The sequence below is a fragment of the Bacillus rossius genome, chromosome 1 (genome assembly GCF_032445375.1).
Source record: "Bacillus rossius redtenbacheri isolate Brsri chromosome 1, Brsri_v3, whole genome shotgun sequence".
In the NCBI taxonomy this organism is placed as follows: domain Eukaryota; kingdom Metazoa; phylum Arthropoda; class Insecta; order Phasmatodea; family Bacillidae; genus Bacillus; species Bacillus rossius.
This window is the reverse complement of record NC_086330.1, coordinates 275,226,530-275,252,078: the sequence shown is the minus strand read 5'-3', so window position 1 is coordinate 275,252,078 and position 25,549 is coordinate 275,226,530. Positions and strand designations below refer to the sequence as shown.

The window sequence follows — 25,549 nt, the reverse complement described above, 5'->3', positions numbered from 1 at the left end:
TTAAGAAATTGTCTAACCTCTAGTAAACTTGCATTAATGACTAAATATACGATTTGTGTTAGCTGTAATACATGTAACAACAATAATTATAACACTTCATTTACAAATTTACTCTCTTTATTTGTAAACAAAAGCTCCTTTTATTTATTACAATTTCAATATTTTGTTGAATGAGATTATTCTCAACATTACTTACTTATTTCCATGTGCAGTGACTAACACCCTTAAACACTTTTCCTTGTGAGCAACTAGTTTATGGTTTTAGCTACACGAATAAAAAAATTTCAACAAAAGAAACTGCCAAATAATTACCTCGGAGCCATGTTAAATAATTAAAAAATTAATGAATACAATACATTCAGAGATAAAGTCTCCGAAAAAAACCATGAAGTGGTGTAGGTTTAAATTACATGTTTTTGTCGTGCACACATGAGCTTCTATCTTGTGTGAACGTATTTAAACATTAGTGTGCATATTTTAAAGCAATTTTTTAGGAAACACAAGTAAACATTTTACATCTTTAAGTTTGACTGAAATGTAAATATGGTTTTACAATATGTCTCAACTTCGAAATCTAATACATAAACAATATGACTATTTTTTAATGAACAAATGATAACTATGAAAGTTGCTTTGTTTTAGTTACACTTATTTTACTTAAAGCTTATGTGTAGTTAATTCTTTGGGATTTTAACATTTTAAAAGGCCTGCGTGAATTCTTTCACTTTTCTTATGGAAGAATATTCTTCCTCCACAACTCTTAAGTCATTATTGCCAGATAACTAGATTCCTGTATTGATGTGATAGTAATTAAATGTTTAATATTACTCGAATACTTCCAATAATAATATTTACTACAGTAATTAATTTGCAATGAAACATGACAGTTTTAAACTATGTTTCCCATTTTTTTATTGAAAATGGAGCCATGCGAGGCAATGTGAAAGTTAGAAACATAAATTAAAATGTTTTTGTACAAGAAATTTCAATATGTCTGATTTTAAAAGTTTTCAGGTAAGTACTTAAAGAAAAGCCCTGCAATGACAATAATACGTGTAAGAATTGAATTTGCTTTAATCTTGAACAATTAAGGTTCCTGTGACAGGCGTACTTAAAGTTCATTTCAAGACTAATTCCTTCAGTAAAAAACAGACATACTTTATTTAAAGGCTGTCAATGCTAGGGGTATACAATACTGTTGGGTTCAAACTTTTACTAGTTGATGTAATACGCCACAGACTGACTACCGAAGGGGAAACGAATTTGCCATCCTACTCCATCCAACACTAGATTAGTTCGCCTTCTCGAAGCTGTGTCGGTTCCTAAAGTGCTCGCAGCTGTTGGGTGGTATTGTTCTGTCTCAGTATTGAATGAACGTGGAATAATTCCAGCGCTCGGTTCGGGCCCAAAACCAGTCATCGGCTGACGACCATACAAGCGAGCATATGTGAGTACATCGAGTACTGCTTTTTATGCCAGCCTTTATTTTTGTGGTTTTAACTAATAACAAAGCTTGAATAAAGTTTAGTTTTGCAAGCTTGAACAGAAAGCCTGACGGGAAGCTTTCACGGAAGGAGCACGGGGTGGCGTGGTGTGTGGCCTACACGGGAGACGCCCCTGGTGTTGCCTACACGGCAGGCGCTCAGGGTGGTGTGGCGGGTAGCCTACACGGCAGGCGCCGCTGGTGGCGTGGCTGTTTGCCTACACGACAGGCGCTCGAGGTGGCGTGGCGAGTGGCCTACACGGCAGGCGCTGACGGACAGCCCCGGCCTCGCTTGGCCAGCTGGCGGCACAACTCGGGGGAGTGCACGATGTCTCCCAGGAACACGCTGAGCAGGCGGTGCTCCCTCTGCGGCGGCGGTGACGACTCGTACTCCCTGCAACAGTGACCTTTCTCCGGTGAAGGCAATGTCTCTAATTATATTGTTCTCAAATGTACACGAATTATTCTGCTGCTGTCAACATTGTTCGCAAACAATTCCATGTGGTTGTCAATGCACTTAAATAAACCACATACATACATACTATCGGTATTATTTCTAAGAACTCTAAAATTTTCACAGAAGTTATACGAAAAAGAAACTATCAGACTATTCTATCGTTAGAGTGATTTTTTTTTTAATTTTTAAGATTTTATGGACATTGTTTATATGTTGAAAACCGATTAAAAAACTAAATCTTAATTATTAAAGTGTATAAATAGTGTTATCATTAATAAAAATTAACTAATAAATAATTTATTAAATGTATTGTAATACGCTTTACTTTTGGAATTTTTTAAATAAGAACAAACAATTTTGCAATCCCAATCATTTTAACACTCACATTTTATACCTACGTGGTCTCTTAAATTAGTGAATGCAGATTGATGGTCGAGTAGGCCACAAATATACAAAGAGGTTGCTTAATACGAAGCTCTGACCTGTTGGCTTAGTTTTTGAGCTCCTATATTTTGTGTGAAAAGTCTTCCGGCTGGGTCGGGGATATTCAATTTTGGATAGATTTTCCCGCAGGGTGCAGAACAAGGCAGCGTGAGGTTCTTCAACTCAATACTGGGGAAATCAGAGGTGCACCACCGTACAGTTTTCCCCAGTCACGACAGTCATCTTCCCATGCACAGAAAATAATTTTCTGGTCTTTTACAAAAAAATCCTTTTTAAATTAGTTGCAAAGAAATTGTTTGTAATAATACAAAAAATTTAATGTTAATTTTTAAAACACGTAAATGTGGTTTTTTGCATATATCAAATACGTTTTCCCAAATAAAACGGAGTATTTTCTACGAAAATTGGCGTGTATATATATTTTTAGTTTAGTTGATATTTTATTCAAGCATAATTTTTTGAAACCATTGAAAAGATAATCAATATTTCAATAGTAGGATTTTATTTTGTTTTATTATGCTTATTCTGTGCGCAGATAATACTAGAAAGCTATTCAGGGAATGGTTTACAAATAACTTAAACTATTGGAAGGTACTGGGCTAAACAAAGCATAGATGACCGGGTAAGAATCATTATAAATGTGAACATTATGATAAAGTTGTTTTTAATGTAAACGTACAAATTTACAAGTATCTGTAATTTAACAAGAATTTTTTTGTTCAGTTTACAAAAAAAGAAAATGGTGTGTGAGAGTAGCTGGGGAGCAAGCGAACCCGCGGGTAACCGCCGCATCGCACAGGGACTTCTGACTCAGGGCGATCCGCACTAGGCCCCCGGCGCAGTTCACAAGCGGGAAGCGTGGCGGACGTCACCGTGGTCCAGTGGGATGTCTCGGGCTGCTCCCGAGCCCCCCACATATTCCATTATCACCTCACACCCTGTGCGATGACCTTGATGTCCGATGTCGGAGAGGGGTTAAGAAGGTGCCCGGCTGCTCTGTTGAAAATTTTCACCTCAAATTTATGAAGAACGCTGGTTACAAATTATCGTTGACTTCGTAAATTAACGGGTACAAAGTACACTTATTGTGAATATGAATCTACTACAGTAATCTTTGTATAGAAGAAAAAACACATTACAAAACTTGATAGGACTCAAGTAAAAACGCACATTTCTTATAGTGTGCGTTTAACCTGTATAATAGCGAGAAAAAAAAAACATTCAGAAGTTGTAATACCGCCTAGAAGATACGGTTATTTTAAATAACCAATAACTTTTCGTCTATTTGAGGTGACTTCTTCGTTGAAAAGTCTGTAAATTTACTGCAATTTTCAACGGTGTGAACGCTTAAGGCAACACTTGCTCGCGCATCACACGTCTCTTCGCCTTTACGCTCTTAGCACCGTACTGGAGAAAATCAGAGATATATAATATTAATTAAACATTGTTTATACCTTTTCTAAAAAAAATTAGTGGATGCTAAAATGTTTTTACCCAACAATTCCTGTAAAAACACTCGTTTATCGCAAGAGTGGCTGTTGCGTGCTTTTCATAACATCAAAATTATAATAATTATGAAACTGTTTATAAATTCTGCGTAAGCATCCAGCTCTGAGCGATTCTTAGTGGTCTGGACTCAGCTCACCTTAAGTTTCCATTCACTGAATTAGGGTTTGGCCCCATTGTCAAACTTACGTTTCCAACTCCTTACAATTATGTTAGCCAAACTTTCCAGAAATTGTTGTTTGACAAGTTTAATGGCTGAAGTTTCCCTAAAAAATACTTAGAAAGGACTGGTTAATAAATATGTTGGATGTTGACAAAATCAGCTACTTAGAATTTTTTAATTGGGCCCAGTCAAAACGGAAATGGTTTACGTTTCTTTCTCAACGATTTTTTTTAAAATGGTGAAGAACACATTAGTTGAAAAAAGTAGAACGTTAAATAACAAAAAAGTTAAATAAATATTAAACAAGTAAATCTGCTATGAAAAAAAAAACATATGATGTCGCAGAAAAAATATTTTTTTTTTTCATAGTATCCAGCGAGTATTAATAGGATTTAAAACGAAGTTTTGTTTAAATAAAAAAAATCGACATCATAATTTAACGCGGCTGTTAGTCCGCGGCGCCTCTTTGTCTGTCTCTTCTAAAGGATTCTGCGGGCTCCCAGAGCCCCGTCCGCGTGAAGTGGCGTAACTATTTCGCCATGGTTCTCGCAGCTTCGAGCGTTTAGTCGGGAATCCTGATGACGCGATACTTAGGGCGCTGCGAGACCTTTCCAGGGCGGGCCTTGGCAGGTACATGTGAGACAGGCACTAACCTGCGCGTGAAGCTGGGGGCGATACCGGCGAATCCTCGGGAATTGAAGTGAATAGGGTGAGTGATCCCTTAGTGAGAGATAAGCCGGCGAAGAGCGTAATTCGTGTGCGAAGGTTGGTGCATGGAGGTCTGTGTAGTGGTGCGAGGCAGTGCGTTGGGACCGAGTTGCGAGGTTAAAAAAACGAGCAGTAGAGATAGCCACAGCTGAGTCCAGCTCAAATGGGGAGCGTAAATAAGGCCTAGTGAATATGTGATTTATTTGCGGACATATGATTTTCATTGTTATAATACAATTAGTTACTTAAACTGTAGTTAATTATTTAGGATATACTTTCCGGATCTGTTTTCCACTGATAACAATAAACAAACATTTTCCCTTCAACACTTTGATATACGTTTTATTTGTAAATTATGAGTAATTTTAGAAAGTATGAACTAATTAATACAACAATTTTTTTACATTTATATAGAATAAAACATGTTAGAGAATGTGTTGAAAATTATTTGATGGGTAACTCAAAGCCGTTTATCATCCAACATTGCCCCTGAAACTGTGGTGTTAAATACAGTTGGAGAGGGGAAGGTGAGCGCACCTGAGGACGGTGCTCCAGTCGGGCAGGTGGTTCCCGGGCGCGCCGCTGCGCAGCGCCTCCTCCGCGTGCCGCACGCACACGTCCTCGTAGATGCACACCTCGTCGCCCATCTCCGCCACCAGCTGCTTCTCCACCTGGGCGGCGTCCAGAGGCGCCCAGGCCGACCTCCGGGTCCGCTCCGCGTACGTGCCTGCGTCATTTCGTCGGTATTGCTTGGGAACACCACGATATGTGTGTAAACTGCTTAGCTCTCAGTACAGTAGAGTCCCGCTAATCCGCATCCCGCTAATCCGAAAATCAGCCTAATCCGAACAGGGCTGGGACAATTTTTTTTTTATTTCATTTAAGAACTAAGAAAAGTTAAGAAAAACAAGTTTTTTTTTCAAGTAATGTTGTACGTTTATTAATATGTACATAAGAAACTTATAATCTATCTATCTATGTCTGTAATTAAAAATATTATATGACACTAAATATGTACGCTTAATAATAAAGGTGAATTTTTCGTATGACCTTCCGTACATATTTGATATATCAGACACTAAATACGCCTCAAAAAGACAATATATGGCATTATATGACAAAATTCTGCCTAATCCGAATTTTTGCTAATCCGAACAGGGTTCGATCCCAATTAGTTCGGATTAGCGGGATTCTACTGTATATGGCATTTGGTAGGAGTAACATCTGGATGGAACGGAGTTGCATGGAACGGAAATGAGCGGATGGCGCGCAACAATGTTCACAAAGCACAATGACTTTGTATCAACTTTTTAATGAATTTAAACTTGTTAGGCATAATTTAATAAAATTCTATGTCGATAATCAGCTACATACCCGTGGTTTTAAAGTATTTTTCCCTTTTTATCGGAGCAGTTTTTAATACATAGTTTTTTACCTTTCGCTCTGCATATAAAGTAATTCGATAGTCGACGTAGCTGTTCCGACAGCGAATTTATGCGGTGGGTGCGATGACTAAGTGTGATTACTTGAAAACATTATTTTTATATATTATCACGCTCGGCATTATTTTAAAGAATTCTGCGTTACATTTGGTGTCCAAATTTTGTATTATAAGTGTATCTGCAACACGAGAACACAGGTTATTTGCTCGTTAACGTGGTTAGATTCTACCCAGAATTGGCGAGTACTTAAAGACTCGCTCATATTTTTTTTCATGTTAGTTGAATAATTCTTGCAATTGGGAAGATTGACTCAAAAATGATCAGTTAGTTTTTGCTTGATGACAAAATCAGTTTTAGATTACCAAACCGTGGCAACTTTTTGTCTCAGTAAACCTTTTGTGCTCGTTTGTGCAATCGTCGTTGTCTTGTCCAGAATACATATTTGTTTTGTTTCACCGCTGCGTTGTGTTGTCCAGTTTATCGGTTTTGTATCATCGTTGGGTTCTACTGTATGTCGCTGTGTAGTCCTAGGCAGTTTGTCTGTGTTTTCTGTTCTTTTACAACCTTCTCGTCGTTGTCAGCACTGCTCGTCTGAGCTGTTTTAATGTTTCAAACTAAATACTTTCACGGATTTCTCTGAACTGTCTGTTTGTTCAACTTTTAACATCGACTGATTTTGTTTTGCTCTCTGTGTTTGTTTGTATTGATCTTTCTTGTTTTTATTGTGTTTTCTCCATGATGTACAGTGAAAAAGAGCAATGATCATTAATTTTTTTAATTAAATTTTTAAACCATGCCATTTGATAGTTATGATTTTATATTTAAATCATTATTTTGGACATACAAAATTGCTAGTTTTCACTGATTGTAATAGAGAAAACCCGAAGAAGGGGAAAAGTAAAAAAAAAAAATACAAAAACACACAGAAAACAAGCCAAACACTGTATGTTTTTGTATTCATCTTATATTTGTCTGTTATTCGGGTTTTCCCTATGACATACAGTGCAAACCAGCAATGGTGTATGTCCAAGATAATGATTTCAATGAATCTTTCTCACTGCAAGAATCATTTCAAGAACATTTGATTTTATAGTTATGTATTTTTAAGCCTTGATAGTTTTTTTTTGAGTTTATATATAAATGCTATTCTAGGTAACGTTTTATAAAGGTACTTGCTTTTAAGTTAAAGATGATTTGAAAATGTTGGTTTATAAGGTATGATTGTTCCCAATTCCAACAGTTATAAGTTATGGGGACTTAAAAGATAACGATTTTAACTTAGGATGTTATAATTTTTTTTACCTTTTAAGTTAGTTTATCATGTTGGACATTATCAGCCAAATACGTATCATGATTACAATTTTGACAGTGCTGCCCACACTGCTGTTCGATGCAAAGAACCAAAAGCTGTGAAAGGTTTTGTTGTATTTTGTGCTATGTAACTATTTTCGAATTCGACAGTTCTAAAGAGAATAACCATTGGTACCAATTGTTCGACTGTCACTTGTAAAGCATCATATGATTTTTGTCTACAAACACCGACATTACATGAAGATTTTTTCAAACACTGTTGACAGAACAGTAGTGTTATAAGGATACATTTACTACTGGTACTATTTTCGATAACTTTCAACAGTTCTCAAGTTTCATTACACATATAAAATCATAACAATTTTACACACTGTTTCACTTAATTTTTGGGAAATTTTTGGATAAGAATTTTACTTCTTTGTCTGAAAAGGTATATACAGCATTAAAGAAATTTTCTTTCAATATCACTGATAAGATGAATTATAATTCTTTGCCGGATAATGTACAACTTGGACAGCTGATTATATGAAGGGCCAGTATTTTGCGTATTTTAGTGTATATATGTTTTCTACATAATCTTAATGGATGAATAAATCTGTTGAAACAAGTCAACCGTTTTTCCTCAAACGCTTATTCTTGGTGGATCACACACAAAAAACACACACACACACACACACACACACATATATATATATATATAATAGCTGCAGTACCCGGCTTTGCCCGGGCTGAACACCGGGTGATATATTGTCCACTAGTTACAGCAAAATGGATAGCGATATGTCCAGTGTGTTGGACATTAAGAAATGACACATAATTACTGTTTGTGTATCTGTGACCTATGATTTTCTGTTTACCCAGGGCGATCGGTTGAAAGGTTTAGAAGTTGATGCGCTACAGCGCCATCTAGCGGCGAGTTACAAAATAAAATGGTTAGCATAAAAACCTTCTCCATGATAAAAACACTTCGATGTGCCAACTTTCATGGCGATCGGTCAAACGGTGTAAGAGTTTATCGACGTCATACATACCAAAATCCAATTATATAAGTATATTCTTATATTTCGAAATTTTGGGGCTTTCACATTTGCGAAAAGTGGATGTTCAGGACCTCGAATGGTTTGGAACACTCCATCTCGAAAGAAATGATATTTGAAATTCCTGAAATTGTCGGAATTTTGGGGCTTTGTCCCCAGAGGGGGAGGGGTGATTTTGAGGACCCTGAATGGCTGGAAAAATATAAAAATCGAAAGAATGATATATGAAATTTTTTAAATTTTAGGGTTTTGACCCCTGAGGGGGAAGGGTTATTTTGAGGACCCCGAATGGCTCGGAAACACTCCAAATAGTAAAAAAAAGTATTCTTAAATTTAAGAAATTTTTCGAAATTTTGGGGTTTTGCATTCCCCCAATCCCCTTACCACAAATTTGTTGGAGAACACGTCTTTGGGTAAACGTTCCGCCATCCCCCGGACGCTTTAGTTAGTAATGACTTAATTTTAATACAATTTCCTCCAATTTTTCGAAATTTTGTGGCTTTCACTTTTTAGAAAAAAAGGGGGGGGGGGGGGTGGAGGTTCAGGACCTCGAATGGTTCGGAACACTCCATCTCGAAAGAAATGATATTTAAAATTCCTGAAATTTTCGAGATTTTGGGGCTTTGTCCCCAGAGAGGGAGGGGTTATTTTGAGGACCCTGAATGGCAGGGAAACACTTAAAAATCGAAAGAGAATGATTTTTTAAATTTTTTAAATTTTGGGGCTTTGAACCCCGTAAAAAAGTATACTTAAATTTAAGAATTTTTTGAAATTTGTCGTAATTTTGGAGTTTTGCATTCCCCCCCCCCCTCCCACAAAATTGGGTTTGAAGTCGACTTTAGGTAAAAGTTTCACCATGCCCCGGACACTTTAGTTCGTAATGACTTCATTTTAGAACAATTTTCTCCAATTTTTCGAAATTTTGTGGCTTTCACTTTTGTGAAAAGGGAGGGGGGGGGGGGGGGGTGGTTCAGGACCTCGAATGTTTCGGAACACTCCATCTCGAAAGAATAGATATTTGAAATTCCTAAAATTATCGAAACTTTGGGGCTTTTTCCCAGAGGGGGGCGGGGGGTTCTAGGACCCTGAATGGCTCGAAAACGCTTAAAATCGAAAGAGAAAGATTTTTTAAAAATTTTAAACTTTCGAAATTTTGGGGCTTTAACCACCTGGGGGGGGGGGGGGGGAGGGGTGATGTTGAGGACCCCAAATAGCTCGGAAACACTCCAAATCGAAAGAGATATAAAGGAAAACTTATTACCTACCTATGAATAATTTTCTAAATAAATTAATAATTAACTCTATGTTTAAGAATTTACGTACATACGTAATAATAAACTTCAAACTATACACACCAAAAAAAACTAAGGATGCTTGTGAAACTATTTTTTATTTGTCATAATGTTTAAAACACTTGTAGGATTTGTTGATATGTAAAACTGTGGTGGCCATATTCCGCTTATCCAAAGGAGTATAGAAATTAATAGAGATATCACTCCCTGTACACACCACAAATCTTTGAATTAAGTAAAAAAAAAAACATAGTCCAAAATGAAACAAAAAGTATAAATAACAACTAATTTGTCAAAAAAATTTATTCAACTGGAATGACAATGTTAACATCCACCTGAAATTTAATAGAAGTAGGTAGGTAAGAATATATATATATATAAGAAAATAAATGAAATTAAAACATACATAAATAAAATTATCTCACACTCAACCAAACATAATGATTAATATGAAATAAAGGAAGATGGCAATTACACGTAACTATTATAATTAATAAAAAAATATCGACCTACCTAAAATTGTAAAATTCAAATTTTTAAACAATATATTACATAATTGATAAATATTTCTGGTCTTCGGTCTCAGTAGCCCTTAGACTCTTGACGCTCAGCAGATAAATTATAAACACTAAACCAAACTCCTTGCAAATAAGTTATAAGTAGGTACTGTAAAAAAAAATAATTTAAATTGTAATATACAAAAACCGGCATTGAAAACTGAAACAAATATGGCGACACTACAAACTGTCAAGATATTTATTTTTTTCTTACTCTCTACTTTGTTCCTTACAATAGCAAAACGTAACGTAATGGCTTGAAAGCTATTGCTCGGCAGACATAGAGGAATGACACTAACAGTTTGTATATCTATGACACACGTTACATAAAATTAAGATATATTTTTCTAACCCGTTTAAAATTTATTTTTTTTAGACAAAAGATAGCCTATGTCCATCCCCAGGATATAATTGATCTCCTTGCCAAATTTCATTACGATCCGTTCAGCCGTTCAGCCGGGAAAATGTAACAAACAGACAGAGAGACAGAGTTACTTTAGCATTTATAATATTAAGTAAGGAAGTAAGGATATATATATATATATATATAAAATAAAACTCTAACGCTGACTGACTGACAACGCACAACTGAAAACGATGGACCTAGAAATTTAAATATTGGAGAAAATAATCTTTGAGTACCCTTGGGGTGTACTATGGAGGGACGTTTTGAAATTCCATCCTTAAATGGGCGAATAGGGGTGGAAAACTTAGTATGAAGCGAAATACCTCTAATGGACTCAATCATCACGAATTTTTAGGAACTATAAGACCTACAGACATGTAATTTGACACGTGTATCTATTTCGGTACGTAGTTATCCGCTAAGTAAGGGTTTTTCGAAGATAAGCCCCGAAGAAGGGTTGCGGGGTCGTTCAAAATTTAAATATCATATATTTCAACAATACGTTTTGCAAAATTTTGCGGGGTGTTAAAGATCAAAATTTTCCGTTCTTCAGTTATATTTCCTACAGCCTTGAAACTATGCAGTGATGTTCCTTAATTCCATAGCCATCATCTGAGAACGAGGTTTTCCGAAAATAAGCTCCCAAGGGTGATTTAGCTCAGGCGAAGCCGGCGGGTTATTCAGCAAGTGTGTGTGTGTATATATATGGAAATGGGGAAAATACTTTGGCCCCTTATTTAAAAAAATAAGTAGAATCAATGAATATAAATGTAATCCCATATTGCACAATGATATGCGTATAACCTCAGGTGACAAGTGTTCAATAGATATTCTAAGATTAGCCTTATTGCTAAGCAAATCGAAATGGTTTATATATTTGTGTTTATATATGCCTTCTTTTAACATATTAACATGATAAAAGTGGAATGCACAGAACATCTCCACAGTGATACATTATCATGCTAAGTCCACGAAGAAAACATGTAAACATTTTTTTAATGTTCTCCGTGAACTCTCATATATCTTCGGAAAATGTGTTAATTATAAATCCACAAAAAAATCCTTTTTTAGTTTCAACCAAACCTAAAAAAAATTAAGTCTCCAAAAAAACCGACTGTTCTTTTCCCGCACGCATTTTTACCATAAACATAATGGAACACTCAGCAAGGAAGTAGAACCAACACGTAGTTTTAATGAAGAAAAAAAAACAGTTTTCTGAACGAACAAATCTTTGGATATTTGATGTTCGTTTTTCTTTGGAAAGTCCGTAATTATACTGCAATTTGTAACTATGCATTTGAATCCTTTGTGCGTGCTTGGAGGCACACTTACTAGGCCCCAGTGCAGACTGCAGCGCTGCAAGGTCTCACTTTCCCCTTCAGCAGTGACACTTTCTAATGACCAACCGTGGCCTAGGACGTCATGCTTAATGGTTGCTGGCGCAGAAACACAGCTATTAGTTTTAACGTGACGACAAGGTCTCTGGCCATGAACCAGTTTCACTTTACTGGTATTGGCCACTACCCATGGAAGGTTTTTGATGTGTAACATCTTAGCTCTCGGTAAACGGCATTTGGTACGAGTAAAAACGTTAATGGAACGGAAATGTGTAACCACGGTGCTGCCATCTGTGGCGGATGGCGCGAACCGAAGTTCGAAAAGCCAAAAGGTAATTTGACAGTATTACTGTTTAATGGATTTAAAAATTTTTTTTTTTTAAATAAAATTTCCTTTTCAAAAATTAGTTCAAAAGCCGGGGTTTAGTATTCAACAAAAAATGTTCGCTTTTATCGGAGCCGTTTCATTATAAAGTGGAGAGTTTCAGTCTGCAAATTGAATTAGTTGATAGTCGACGTAGCTTCTCTGGCATAGAATTCTAGTGAAGGGTGTGGAATCTACGCATGATTCGCGTTCAGAAATGTAGTTGAAATTGCAATTTCCGTGTATGTATGTATATATATATGTATATACATATATATATATATATATATATATATATATATATATATACACACACACACACACCTACATATATCACGCTCGGCCTTATTTTTTAAGAATTCTACGTTAAATTTCATGTCCCATGTTCGTATTATGAGTTAATCTGTAACACATGAATTAGCTCTTTACTGAGGTTAGATGTTACACGTCTCTGGCTAGTACAGAAAAATCTTTATCATATATGTTTTCAATATTATGTGTTTATTGGTTAGAATCTTCATGCAAGTTTTATTCCATCCTCTGAGATGTTTCTGCATTTATTTAAAATTTAGATATAACTTGTGATGTTAAAAAATCATATATTTATGTTAATTTGGCTAATAATTCAAATATTTTCATTAATATTATTGCATAATGAGCGACACCACTAATTCAAGTAAAAGGAAGAAGGTGCTACCAAATGAGCAGTTGTTAATTTAGAAAAAATTCAAAATGTAACACGAATAAAATATATTACACTTAATGAATTCTCATAAATGTACAACAGTTTTAATTTAAATCATTTACTTAAATTGATGATACAGTAGTAATCTTAAATTATGTTTTTTAATTTTATCCGATTGACAGATTAATGAAATTTGCTGAAAACCCACGCTAAATATTGTATAATTCTTTTGAATTCCAGTGGAAGCTTACAAATATTTCGATAGAGATAAATTATATAATGGGACCGGTTTCTTTCGAAGTGACATGTGACCTCTCATTGGATTGTAATAAGGTTTGTTTACTCCATAGGCTTCTGACTTATTATTGGCTGCTGTTTGCGAAGACAAGCGGGCAATTCAGGATTATTTTGCTTTCACGTAAATTCGCTGTGATTCGTGCGCATAATGTGGACGACTTTCCTAAAGGAAATTAAACCAGTAATGAAACACTTAAGATGAAATTGTGTTTTAACACACACTTTGAATCGAATTTTTTTAGTGAAAAATAAACAGAGCTCACGTGTTTAAAGTGTATAAATTTGCAGTGGTTTGGAACTATTTTCCATGAATCTTAACTGATTTATAGCAGTTTAAAAATAAAAAAAATTATATCGCGTAAAATGCCGATGCTAGTGATTTAAACGCCTTCATTAGAAATGACGTTTACGATTTCGCTGCGTCACCTTTGACAGCCGGCCGCTAAATGCGGGTGACATCCCGTCACTAAAGAAGACCACACCACGCCCATCATTTCACCAATCGCCTATGATCGCAATGCATTTTTTTAATATTTGTTTTTATTTTACTCGTACTTGGAGTCCCTTTGACAGTGAAGTCCTTAGAGACAAGATACCACGACAAAAAAAGGCATGTTTTACAATGAATCGTCCATAGTCTGTAGCACAAACACTGTTGAAAATTTTCACTTTAAATTCACGAACATTGTTGGTTACAAATTGTCCAAGGATCTTCATAAACTTGTCGTTATATTCGTAAATTTAGGTTAGTAAATTAATTTACTTTGAATGTAAATGTACAAGTATAATATTGGTATATAAGAAAACATTTAGAAACTTGTTAGATCTACTGCAATAAAACATGTATTTCTTCCGCACATGTGTATGTACTTTGTTTATGCACAAAAATACCAAACGTGAAATATGGCGTTGTTTCTACAAATAAATTTTAATCTGAAATTACAAAGAACCCTTCGTATATTTGAGTTAACTTCTTTTTTGAATAGTCCATAAATGTACTATATTTTCCAACAATACAACTACAATTTTAAACCTGAGGATGTTTTGCAGCACTAAGAAGCATAATCTACGAGTATATAGACAGTCATACAGAAAACACGAGTAATCTGGAATGGCATTTATGTACAAGCAAAGATTCAAAATGATTTTAAAAAATTATGATTTCCACATGTCCATGATTGTCAACATTTATTTTATATGCTGATATTCGCACCGAGAGGTTCAATACTGTACCTTAAAAATCACAAATTTCTCAGCTGAAATGATTTACTGATTGTGTCATGTATACAATGAGCTGCGTGAAAGAGAAACTTCTAGCTACCACCTGTAAACAGTGAAATTCCTTGAAATTCTAACTGAATTTATGTATTGGATTTTCACACGATCCCGTTAGAAATTTCAACTACCATTCGAAGCGATTTTCGGAATCTAAAATTAAATATGCAAGAATCGAACGAGGTGAAATTGAATACGTATCTCAGATGGACTACTGGATTAACTCAAAGGGGGAACTATAAATTACTTTAGCTGTAACCACAAGTGACTTTTTCATTGATTTTCGTTAAATGTATTATATTGACTAAATAACATATGGCCTTGTTGTCAACTAAATGTTAAGCTTATAAGTAAAAATATATATATATATTTTAGAAATGGCAGATAGGAACTTATGATAATTTCCACATTCATTCACCTTAATGTGCTCGCTAGTAAATGACTCCTGGCAGTTGGTCAGTACGTAAAATATAAATTAAATGGTAAATTGGAATTGAAAATATAAATAAAAATAGATAAACAACACAATCAAATTCAAAGTATTAGAGGAACGGCTAATAAACAAGCAGGCGCATTGACTACAGCGAACTAAAAACAGTTTTTAACAGCTCAACGACGTGGAGATCATTATTAATTGATGACAGGTGTAATGAAAATATGCTTAAGGTCTTCAAACCACAGTATTTTGCTAACTCCGTTAACTGTCAGAATAAAACCCGAAAGAACAAACTAAGGCTGAATTTCAATAGCTCTTTTGTTATTTAAGAAGAATTCACTCCCGTTTTCTGGTGACAAAATACTTCAGCTCGAGTTTACAGAAAAAAAAAAAATATTTTGGCATCTGCCATTAGACTCACAAAATATTTGGGTGTCTTCGGCGGAGAACCATGCTGGTTGAGATTGCCAACCATTTTTCATAAAGTCTGGTCTACGTAACTTGTCTCAAGTTTAATAGTTCTTAGAAATGTTTTCAGTGGTCTAAGTATCCTTCTGCCACTGTTGTTTGGTCAACAGTGTTTGTAAACCGCTTCATGTGGTTGTCACACAGAAAATATTTTTTTGTACTTTCAAAAAAGATTCCTTTGGACACTAATTGCCAAGAAATAGTTGGTCATATTGCAAGAAAGATATTGTAATTTATCCTAAACATGTTAATAGATATTTCGACATATACGAAATATTTTTTCGAAATAAAACTGAGTATTTCTTACGATAATTGGTGCATAATTTTATATATTAATTGAAGTTTCATTCAAATATATTTTTTAACGATGGAAAAAATCGGATATTCAATAATTGGACTTTATTTTGTTGTATCATGCTTGTTATATGTGTAGTTTATACTGGAAAGCTATTAAGGGAACGGTTTACAAATAACTTTAATATTGGAGGTACTGTGACAATACAAAGCATAAAAGACTGGGTAAGAATCTGAACCCATTATTACTGCGAACACTATTTTGTAATGATGCTGTTGTTTTCATGTAACTGCACAAACTTAAAAAATATATGTAACTTTACATATCAGTTCTTCATTTAAAAAGTAAATGCAATGAAATATTACAATTGAATGTAAAAATAAGTAAATAACACAATCAGATTTAAAGTATTTGCGGGAGGGCAAAAACGCAAGCAGGCGAATAGGCTTAGTCTCAAGGTACCTATACGTCAAGAGGGTAAAGTGCTGCCACGGTCTATAAATTAACATAATTTATTTTCTTACTGCTGAAGCTCTTACAATTATGTGAACTGTTTGCCTGTTTCGAGAATTATTTGGGAGAGTCTGGCCATAGTTTCATTTTACGAGGAACACCTGTCTCTTTGCAACCTCTTTTCGAGATAAGATTTTTTGCAGTATTGTTGTTCTCCACAGGATCGCCGTATATTATTTTTACAAAAAAATATAATTCAGTTCACGTAAACAACACTATGTGTTACTTCAAGAGCAACTGTTTGGAAATGGGTATACCTGCCCCTAGTATAACTTTTGAAAGCTGTTACAAGTCAAATGACACAGATTTTAAACAGCAGGGTGATCAGGTGGCATAACTTCTGTCTCGTGTGTGAATTTTATAAAACCTGTTTCAAGACTGGTTAGAGCCAGTTTAGCGAGTCAGTGCGTGAACTGACTTCAACGAAGCACAGTGACATAAGCGGCTTGATTATATAAATAAACCCTCAATATCGTGAAAAAAAACTTGCTATTTTGGTTGATGGGCAGATTCAGTCAATTATAAGCGTACATTTCAAAAGTGTTCATTTTGCCAGTACTATATTTAACGTGTGTGTAGAATGAAGATTCCCAAACAAAACTCGATTGAATAATTTCGGCTGACGCTTTAGTATTAAGTCAAAGTGCGGACACATTTTGTGAATTAACAACATTTAACTTCAAACAGTGGAAGCTCTCATTATTTTGAACAGTTTGACGCCTCTGGAAATTATTTGTGAGAGTATCTTATACACAATAGGTCATTTTTATGTTTTTTCAAGCCTACTTATAACTTTATTTTCATGACATTTTTCCTTGGCGAAATTAATTTTTCAGTTTTCTGGTCGTAGTTTTGTCTTAGGTTGTCTCTTCGCAACTTCTTTTCGATATGAGATTTTCTAGAGTATTGTTGGTCCCCACATGATCAACATCTTTAAACTGAGCCTCGATGGCTACAACTACAGTATTGTTTCTACAGTTTTCACTGTCACTTGTTTTAAATAACTAATATTTTTCCTACTACTGAATTCATTCCTCTGCAAACAGTTTGGTCAAGGTTAACTTTAACATGTAAATAAACAACACATCGTATTGATTTTATCCACAAACTAGTTTAAAGCTGTGTCACCAATATAATTTCATGATAATGAGCGCTTTAAAAACAAACTATGGAAAGAAAAAACCTATACACAGTCTTAGAAACTACTTCAAAGTAATGGTCTGAGATTATAACAGGTTTTGTATGCGCATTGCTCCAGTTGGCATTTTGTGATCCTGATTTAGCTCGATGTGTAAATGCACTGTTATTTAACAGGTTTTGGAGGTGTAGCCATTTCAATTTTGACAGGCTTATCTAGTAGGATGTGACATTCTCATTGACATTTCATACGATTATAGCAGGTTTGACTAGTGGATATCATTTTATTTTAGACGTCGATGCTGAGTCATTTCAAACAAGCACCATAACATTTTTTTAGTTCGTCGTTTATCAGTTTTTGCAACTGCAGATACAACTCATTTTTAAGCCCAACATTAAACGTCTTATTTGCTTACATGGATGTCACATAAAACACATATGGTGTATAAAAAATCGGTAAAAAATAACTCTAAAGCTATAGGATTACAAATTTATTAAGGTTATACAATTTTCAGAGATAATACTTGATAAGTAAATGTTCAAATAAAAATATTTTTTTATTCTTAAACTACATTATATTTTTTTTGTAAATGGTAAATTTATTTATGTAAAATTACTATATTTGTAATATCATTGTACATTTACACGAAAACAACTATATCACTACAATGCAGTGTTCACAATAACACTGGGTTCTGATTGTTACAAGGGCATTTATGCTTTCTTTTGTCCCAGTACCTCCTGTAGTTAAAATAATTTGTAAACTATTTTTGAATAGCTTTCCACTATTAACTGCGCAAATAATAATCATGATAGAACAAAATTAAGTGAAATTGGTAAATATTCGTTATCTTTTCCATGTTTTAAAATTATATGCTTGAATAAAACAACAACTTAATTATAAAACTAAGCGCCAATTCTCGTAATAAATACTCAATTATTATTATCGAAAACACGTATTTTATATACGCAAAAATAACCATAGACATGTGTTAAATAATGTTAAAATATATTTCTTCTAGTATTGAAAATTATTTCTTCGCAACTAGTTTCCAAAGGAATCTTCTGTAAAAGTACAGAATTTTTTTTTCTGAGTTACGTAGATAAACGTAAATTTCAAAGATATTTGGATGATTTGAATGCAATGAGTTTAACGAAGGTAAGCTGATAACTGGTGATAGTGTACTCACGCGGGCTGAGCGTGTAGCCGAGCTTGCGGAAGAAGTTGGCGAGCCTGACGGCCGCCACGATGACGGGGAAGCCCACCAGCTCGACGGGGAACTCGAACACGTTGTTGCTGTCCTGCTGCGGGGCGGCGCGCGCCGCCAGTGCGCATGCGCACACCGCGCACAGCGCGCACGCCGCCAGGCGACGCAGCCTCATGACGCGCGGGGACGGGGAGGGCGAGCCGAGTCGCAGCAGCCCGCCGACCGGTGGCGGAGTGTCTTCAAGTATCTCCAACAGCTGCGGAAAATATCCTCAATCGCTGTCTCCAATATCCTCAATCACTGTCTCCAATATCTTCAATGCCTGCACCCAATATCCTCAATGATGTATCCAAAATCCTCAACGGAATTATCAATTATTATAAATGACCTCAATAGTCGTGTCTAATATTATCATTAATGGTCGTCGTTTAAGTTCCTGTAACAGCAATGAAAAATGAAATCAACAATCTTAATTTGTAAATTCAACTGTAGGAGCAAATATCCTCAATGGAAGAGAAAATCTGCCTTTAGTGTAAAAATCGTTACACCTCGACTGTGCCAAGTATCATAAACAGCATCTAACCTTTCGAAGACGAAGCGTTGGCACTCACCAAATCGAACTAATCGAAGACGAACTGACTACCAACAGTTCATTTGACGACTGAAGCAAACCCCCGAGTATCTTTTCTTATCTCCGAGTAGGACGCTACAGCTGTCTTGCGCGTAAGTGGTTCAGGCTGACTGACCGCAGACCTCGATGAGTTCAAACAGATTCCCCCGAGAGTGGAATTCGCGCCTGACTCCGACGAGTTCGTGAACCTGCATAAACAACCAAAAGTGTGCCACTAGGCCTGGTTACACCAGCAGGAGAGGCTGCACGAGTGGCTGGATGTCCTCCAAGTGCTTCGACTGCAGCATACGCCCTCTCTGTGGCTTGCACGAGCTCTGGTCGACCGGCGCGTGGAGCAAGACTGCCGTGTTGTCGGCGACTTGAGAACGTGGGAAGGGGTGTGGGTTTGTGGGGGGGGGGGGAGGGGAGTCTCGGGGGAAAGTGGCTTCGTGAAGCGTGCATCCAGAGCCAGTGAAAGTGAGCTTGTTTGGCATTGCGAGAGAAGCAGACAGCCGTCGTTGGGAAGAGGAGTGGGGGTGTTCCGGTGGGGACATTCCCACGTGCTGGGTCTCTGGGTTTTTCCGGGACAACAGAGTCTCAGGATAAGATAAGTACGGCTGTGTTTATTCGTCCCGAAACCTGTTATTTTACTGAATATACATATTTTTTTATAATTTAAATATTTTTTCACCATTCTTCTGATGGTTTAACTTCCACTGGTTTCCATACACTAGATTTTTAGTGAACCATATACATTTCAAATAAAAAAGTTCATAAAAATACGTGAAGTAGTTTTCGATTTATGCTCGAACAAAAAGAGAAAAAACAGCCAGACAAACAGATAAACTGACAAACAGACAAAAATTCTTATAAACGAAATTTTGGAGATTTAAATCATGTAAATGGCAATTTCCAATAGTTTTTTCATCATTTCATTCATTGTACATACTTTTTGCCTCGAACAGTTCTATTATTAGTATAGAAATAAATTATTGTTGATTTTGTTATCTGAAATCATACATTATTTTGCTACATTAACGCAATAAATTTGCGTAGCTATTAGGATTTACAGAATATGTAAATCTGTATTCTATATAACTGTCATACATAATCTAATTCTGTTCTTAACAAGCTATGTACACTTACTTAGGGAGTATATATAATCCACTGACTAATATAAAATATGGTTTATTATTTTTAATAAATCGCAAAGATTTATTTTGAATTTGTGAAGATATCTTAGATACTAAATTTTATATTCTATTTTATTAGTAGTATATTCTATATATATATCTCTATTAGCAATAAATATTAATTGACATAAGAGACCATCCGAAATATTTTACAATTTAAACGCTTTTAAATCCAGCTTTAAAATTTGCAAGAAATTGTGCACATTTTAACTGGGCTATAGTCACCCTTGAATAAATACTTATTTTTTCATTTTTGGTATTAATTTATGGAAAATGATGACAGACAGAAATTCCTAAATGGCTAATTTTTTCATGATGTTTTATACTATTTTTTTCCAGAAAATATATTATGGAGTAAAACAAATTACATTTCTTTTAAAATAAAGCCAAATATAAAAATAAATATTATGTACCTTAATTATTTTGGTTTCCTGCTAGAGTAAAAAAAAAAATTACAACTAGACTTTTTTTTTGCTATTCATAAAATGTATTCATAAATGTATTCATATAATGTTATTCATAAAAGTATTCTAAGTTAAAAAAATATAAATTCCCAAATCCTTTTTCCAATCTACGATTTCAAAACTGATGCTAACTCTGAACTACAAAAGACAAAAAATTAAATTATATTAAGGCTGCAATCTGCCATGTTAATATTTAAAGTAAAACTCGGGAGGGGTAATATAACTTAAAAATGATAATTCCTTTCTGATGTTATTATTTTAATATTAATAATACTTACTTCATGATGTAATTCTTATGATTCTTTTTAACATTTTAGTTTAAAAAAATACAATTTTCTTGCATTAGATTAAATAAAGCTACGATATATATTCTCTAACTAATTGTTAACCAGATTGTCTTTAACTTTGCAGAAAAACTAACAGACAGACCAATGACTCCAGAGTGGGAAGTAAAATAACGTTGTCGGAACTCCAAACAGCGGACTTAGTATGCTTCTAGTCTGGCACTCCAGCCTCACTTCTGGAAGGAAACGGCTGGGACCTGCTCTTCCTGCACGCACTTGTTCCGCATTCCGAAAGCCAAGACCCCGCCAAGCATGCCGAGCAGCCTGCGAGCGAGAGTCTACGTTGTTTTGCAATTCATCCGCCTCTAAGCTACTGTAGCCATGGATATATTAATTAGTCAGTGGGCCAAGCGTCTGTTCTGAAGTTGAAATCAAGCTGGCAAACAAGCCGTTTATGTAGAAAGGATAATTATAGAAGTTTATTAAGTAGCTTGAAAACAACTCGCTAGAGAGAACAATAAACAATATTTCTATTATGAATTGATATGTACCGGAAAACTTGGCGGTTTCGATTACCTTCAGGATATACTACACTGTCTTGTATTGTGAAAAGAATCTTCGAATTTTTCCGGTCTCCATGAATTCAGTATTTTCAACAAAGATGTCAACAACACATCAGCAAAGAACTGTCGTAAAACTTATTTAAAACCAATAAATAAATTTGTAAATATATGTAAAATATTTTGGGGAGTCGTTCTAGTTTTGGCTTCAATAACAAGCATTTCACACACCCACTCCATTAACTTTACCTCCATGACTTTAACGAACAAGTGCTCAACTTTCCTGACAACTCGCTCTGAGGTCGTGGGTTTGAGTTTCACTTCGTAATGGGTGTTCATTAAATAAGATACTGTTACTTTATTAGGAAAATGGCTGTCTATTTTGCGTTGTTACATAGCGAGAGGCTGGAGTAGACACCATTACTGCGTTCTCACTGAAAAATTAGTTGTTTTGACACCCCTCGATTGAAAAAAAACAAAACAATATAATCATTACCAAATAAAATTAGCCAATCATACGTAATCCGTCTGAAGGGCAGAGTGTGGCAGCAGCCAATGGACAAATGACACCGACTTACTTATGTATACGTGTGTAGTTCATCCAGGTATTAGAAAATAAAGTGAATTTGGCAAGTCTGTAGTTTGATAAAAATTCTTATATAATATCTTCCGATATGAGTTTCGCAAAAAAAATAAAGTTTAACGGAATAAACTTTGCAATAAAACCACGGAAATTCTGTTGATCAGTAATTATAATCTGTTACTGTGTGTATATAACTTAATTATAAAAGTATATAAAATGTATATTTAAATATACGTACAAGTTTCCATTTAAAAAAGGTTTGAATATAGTTTCTAATTAAATTTTACAATTTTTTATAGATAATTAAGTTAGTTCAACAAAATTAGGCATTAGGTTAAAAGAGCAACTTACTAAAAAAATGTGTCAAGAAAACAAAATTATTTGTAGGGATACAGCAGATAACTTTAATAGTGGTGAGTCTAAGTGTTTCAATGTAATTTATTTTAAATATAATTTTCGCCAAAATTTGCTTCATCTTTATGTCACGTGACAAACTTAATATTTTGCTAGCACCATTTCAAACAAACAACCACTGTTTGGTTGGTACATGTAATGTTTTGATATTCGTACAATATGAAGTTAAGCTAATAGTACTTAAATTTTAACATTTTTTGCAGGGCTAATCTCTGATAATATAAAATGTAATATACAATAATATCAAAGATTATGCGTTAAATACAAACCAGTATATGGAAATCACATTAATATTATATAACGAAATGGAAAAATTATGTAAAAAATTAGAAAACAAAACTTAATTCTACCATGATAAGATCAAAGAAACAATGTAACGGATTTATTTTTGTTAAATGAGGTAAGAATTTTTGTGGTGTAAAAGTTAAAAAACCCTATTAAGATACGACTATAATTGGACCTTTTATTAGTAAGAGAGATTTAAAAGCTATTACCTGGCAAATTAAAAGCAAGTCTGAATTTACAGAAACGCAAATAATGCTTTCTCAGAATACCTCCGTAAAGAAGCCTTTAATTTAGAGAATCTTTAAAAAAATTATATTTTAATAATTTCAACAATTTTAATTTTTTTATAATGACGAGTCACTAGCGTCTTTTCGTCATCCTTGTGGCGCTATATTTGAGTAAAAATATAACGGTAGTCTGTTGATTAGTCAGCCAACAGCTGTCTACACATTTTTAGGTAGATTTCGAAGAAAAAATAACTATTTTAGCCGTTTCCATGGCACAACTACAGAAATATTTTTATATAGTTTTTCGTTTTATCGTCCACAGACCCAGAAACCGTCATTGAAGCAAAAATTAAAATATTTTTTATTGATATCACATTTATATGGAAACAATAACTGCGTATTTATGCACAAATCACCTCCAAATTGATACATAAAAAAAATTAATAAAAATCTCGGTCGAGTTTGTTAATGGGCAAAATTCAACCAAAAGGGGTAGGAATGGGAAAGGTTTTTTTTAAAAAAACCGAAAAATCGATATAACAATCATAATATGATAATAATAGCCTTTGTTTGAACGTACCTATTATAAATCGTAACAGAAATAGCAAAAAGTTTAGTGAAAATAAATTTTTGATACGACCAACCATGACTGCACGGGGTGGAAAAAACATGGAGTATAGGACAAAAAAAATTCATATCTCCCAAAGTAAGTATACTATTGCATTCATTTGATTTGTTTGTAAATGGTATAAATTTTATCTAAAACCTTGGCTGAAACAATTTTTGATAAAACAAACCATTACAGAAAAGGTATATACGTGATCGATTAAATTATTTCATTATTTACTTTATATGTAGGTACATTATTAGGGGAAGGTTGCTATCAATGGGCCAGTTAAACGAAACTCTTCATAAAATCGTTAAATTAAATAAACTTTCCAAGTTTTATAAGTAAATGTGAACTCTGTCTATTGATAAACACTTTATAAACACGACAAGCCAAAAGGATGTAAATGTCAATACATATTTAAAAAACTAAAAAAGGTGTAAACGGCTCAACGAAGGAAACCCATCTCCATCATTGGGCCAGGCAGTTGCCATGAATGGGCTGTTGTATAACAACTGTTTAACACGAAACACCTGTTAATATATTCCATTGTCAGTATTTATAGTCACATGTGGGACCTCTGTTAATTGACTGGTCCCCGCCTGAGCCAATTGTTTACTGTTAAAACTCTTTGGAAAATGCATGAAAAAAATTTTTATGACCAAATATAGCCTAACTATTTCGTCATTAATACATAAAAGCTATAGGCCTACATAATCATGCAGATACTGTTTTCTGCAGATAAATACATTGAAAATATTAATACAAAACAATTACCATCAAAACCATTCTAGAAAACAGACAAGGCGATATTCTTATACAAATTAGTCACAGTTTTCACAAAAGAATACTTTTACCCCTTTCTTAACACCAGCACAACTTTCATGTACCCACTCATTGCACCCTAAACACTGAATCATATCTTCCTTTATGTCCTGGGAACAGATTGCACAAAACCATGACTCTTCCTTAGAATGGGACTTTGCTGACAAAGGTGAAGGAAAACAGAGTTTGGATCTTGCTGACTTGCCGGAAGTATGAAATTGGAGACGTCGTTTCTTGGTAGTCTGATTTTTCTTGGGCATTCGTTTCCTTATTTCAGTGTCTTCCAGAGTCTGTTTATAAGGACTGCTTGTAATGACTATCGCTTTCTTTGCCTTTTTATTTGAACCTCGTCCAGCGTAACATTATTCTGGAAATGGAGAGATTTTATCTAAGGAATCATGCACTTGTGATGCCAGTATTTCAACTAATGGAGGTGATTCTTGATCATCGTTACTGGTAGAGGGTACAGCTTCTTCAGCTGAAAATGTAGTAGGATGAATGTGTCTACTGAGTGGTAAGACTGTTTCTGGAGTTTCAGTAATGGGGATGTCATCTGTTTCAAATTGCATTGCTTCTACAAAATGGCAATCCTGAAACACATCCCTGTTGACTGGCCTAACTCCAGTTTTTGCAAACCTATTCACTGCAGTCCCTACTGTCGCAGCTTGTCCATATG

The 25,549-nt window shown here is 34.8% G+C and overlaps 1 protein-coding gene across 1 annotated transcript; it reads right to left on the bottom strand.

The window, feature by feature from the left end:
• Positions 1-99: 99 nt before the first annotated feature.
• On the bottom strand, positions 100-19,815 carry LOC134530086 (uncharacterized). Its single transcript, XM_063364673.1, has 4 exons — positions 19,433-19,815; positions 18,804-19,077; positions 5,299-5,488; positions 100-1,877 (listed from the first exon to the last, which is right to left on the bottom strand). The coding sequence occupies exons 2-4, from the start codon at positions 18,994-18,996 to the stop codon at positions 1,739-1,741; spliced, it is 522 nt and encodes a 173-aa protein (XP_063220743.1). The 5' UTR covers positions 18,997-19,077; positions 19,433-19,815; the 3' UTR covers positions 100-1,738.
• Positions 19,816-25,549: the final 5,734 nt, after the last annotated feature.

Coding starts and splice junctions, on each gene's coding strand:
- LOC134530086 (XM_063364673.1), bottom strand. CDS start 18,996: ATGAGGCTGCGTCGCCTGGCGGCGTGCGCGCTGTGCGCGGTGTGCGCA. Junction 5,489..18,803: donor CGGCTACACGCTCAGCCCGC/GTGAGTACACTA, acceptor GAAATGACGCAG/GCACGTACGCGGAGCGGACC. Junction 1,878..5,298: donor GACTGGAGCACCGTCCTCAG/GTGCGCTCACCT, acceptor TCACTGTTGCAG/GGAGTACGAGTCGTCACCGC.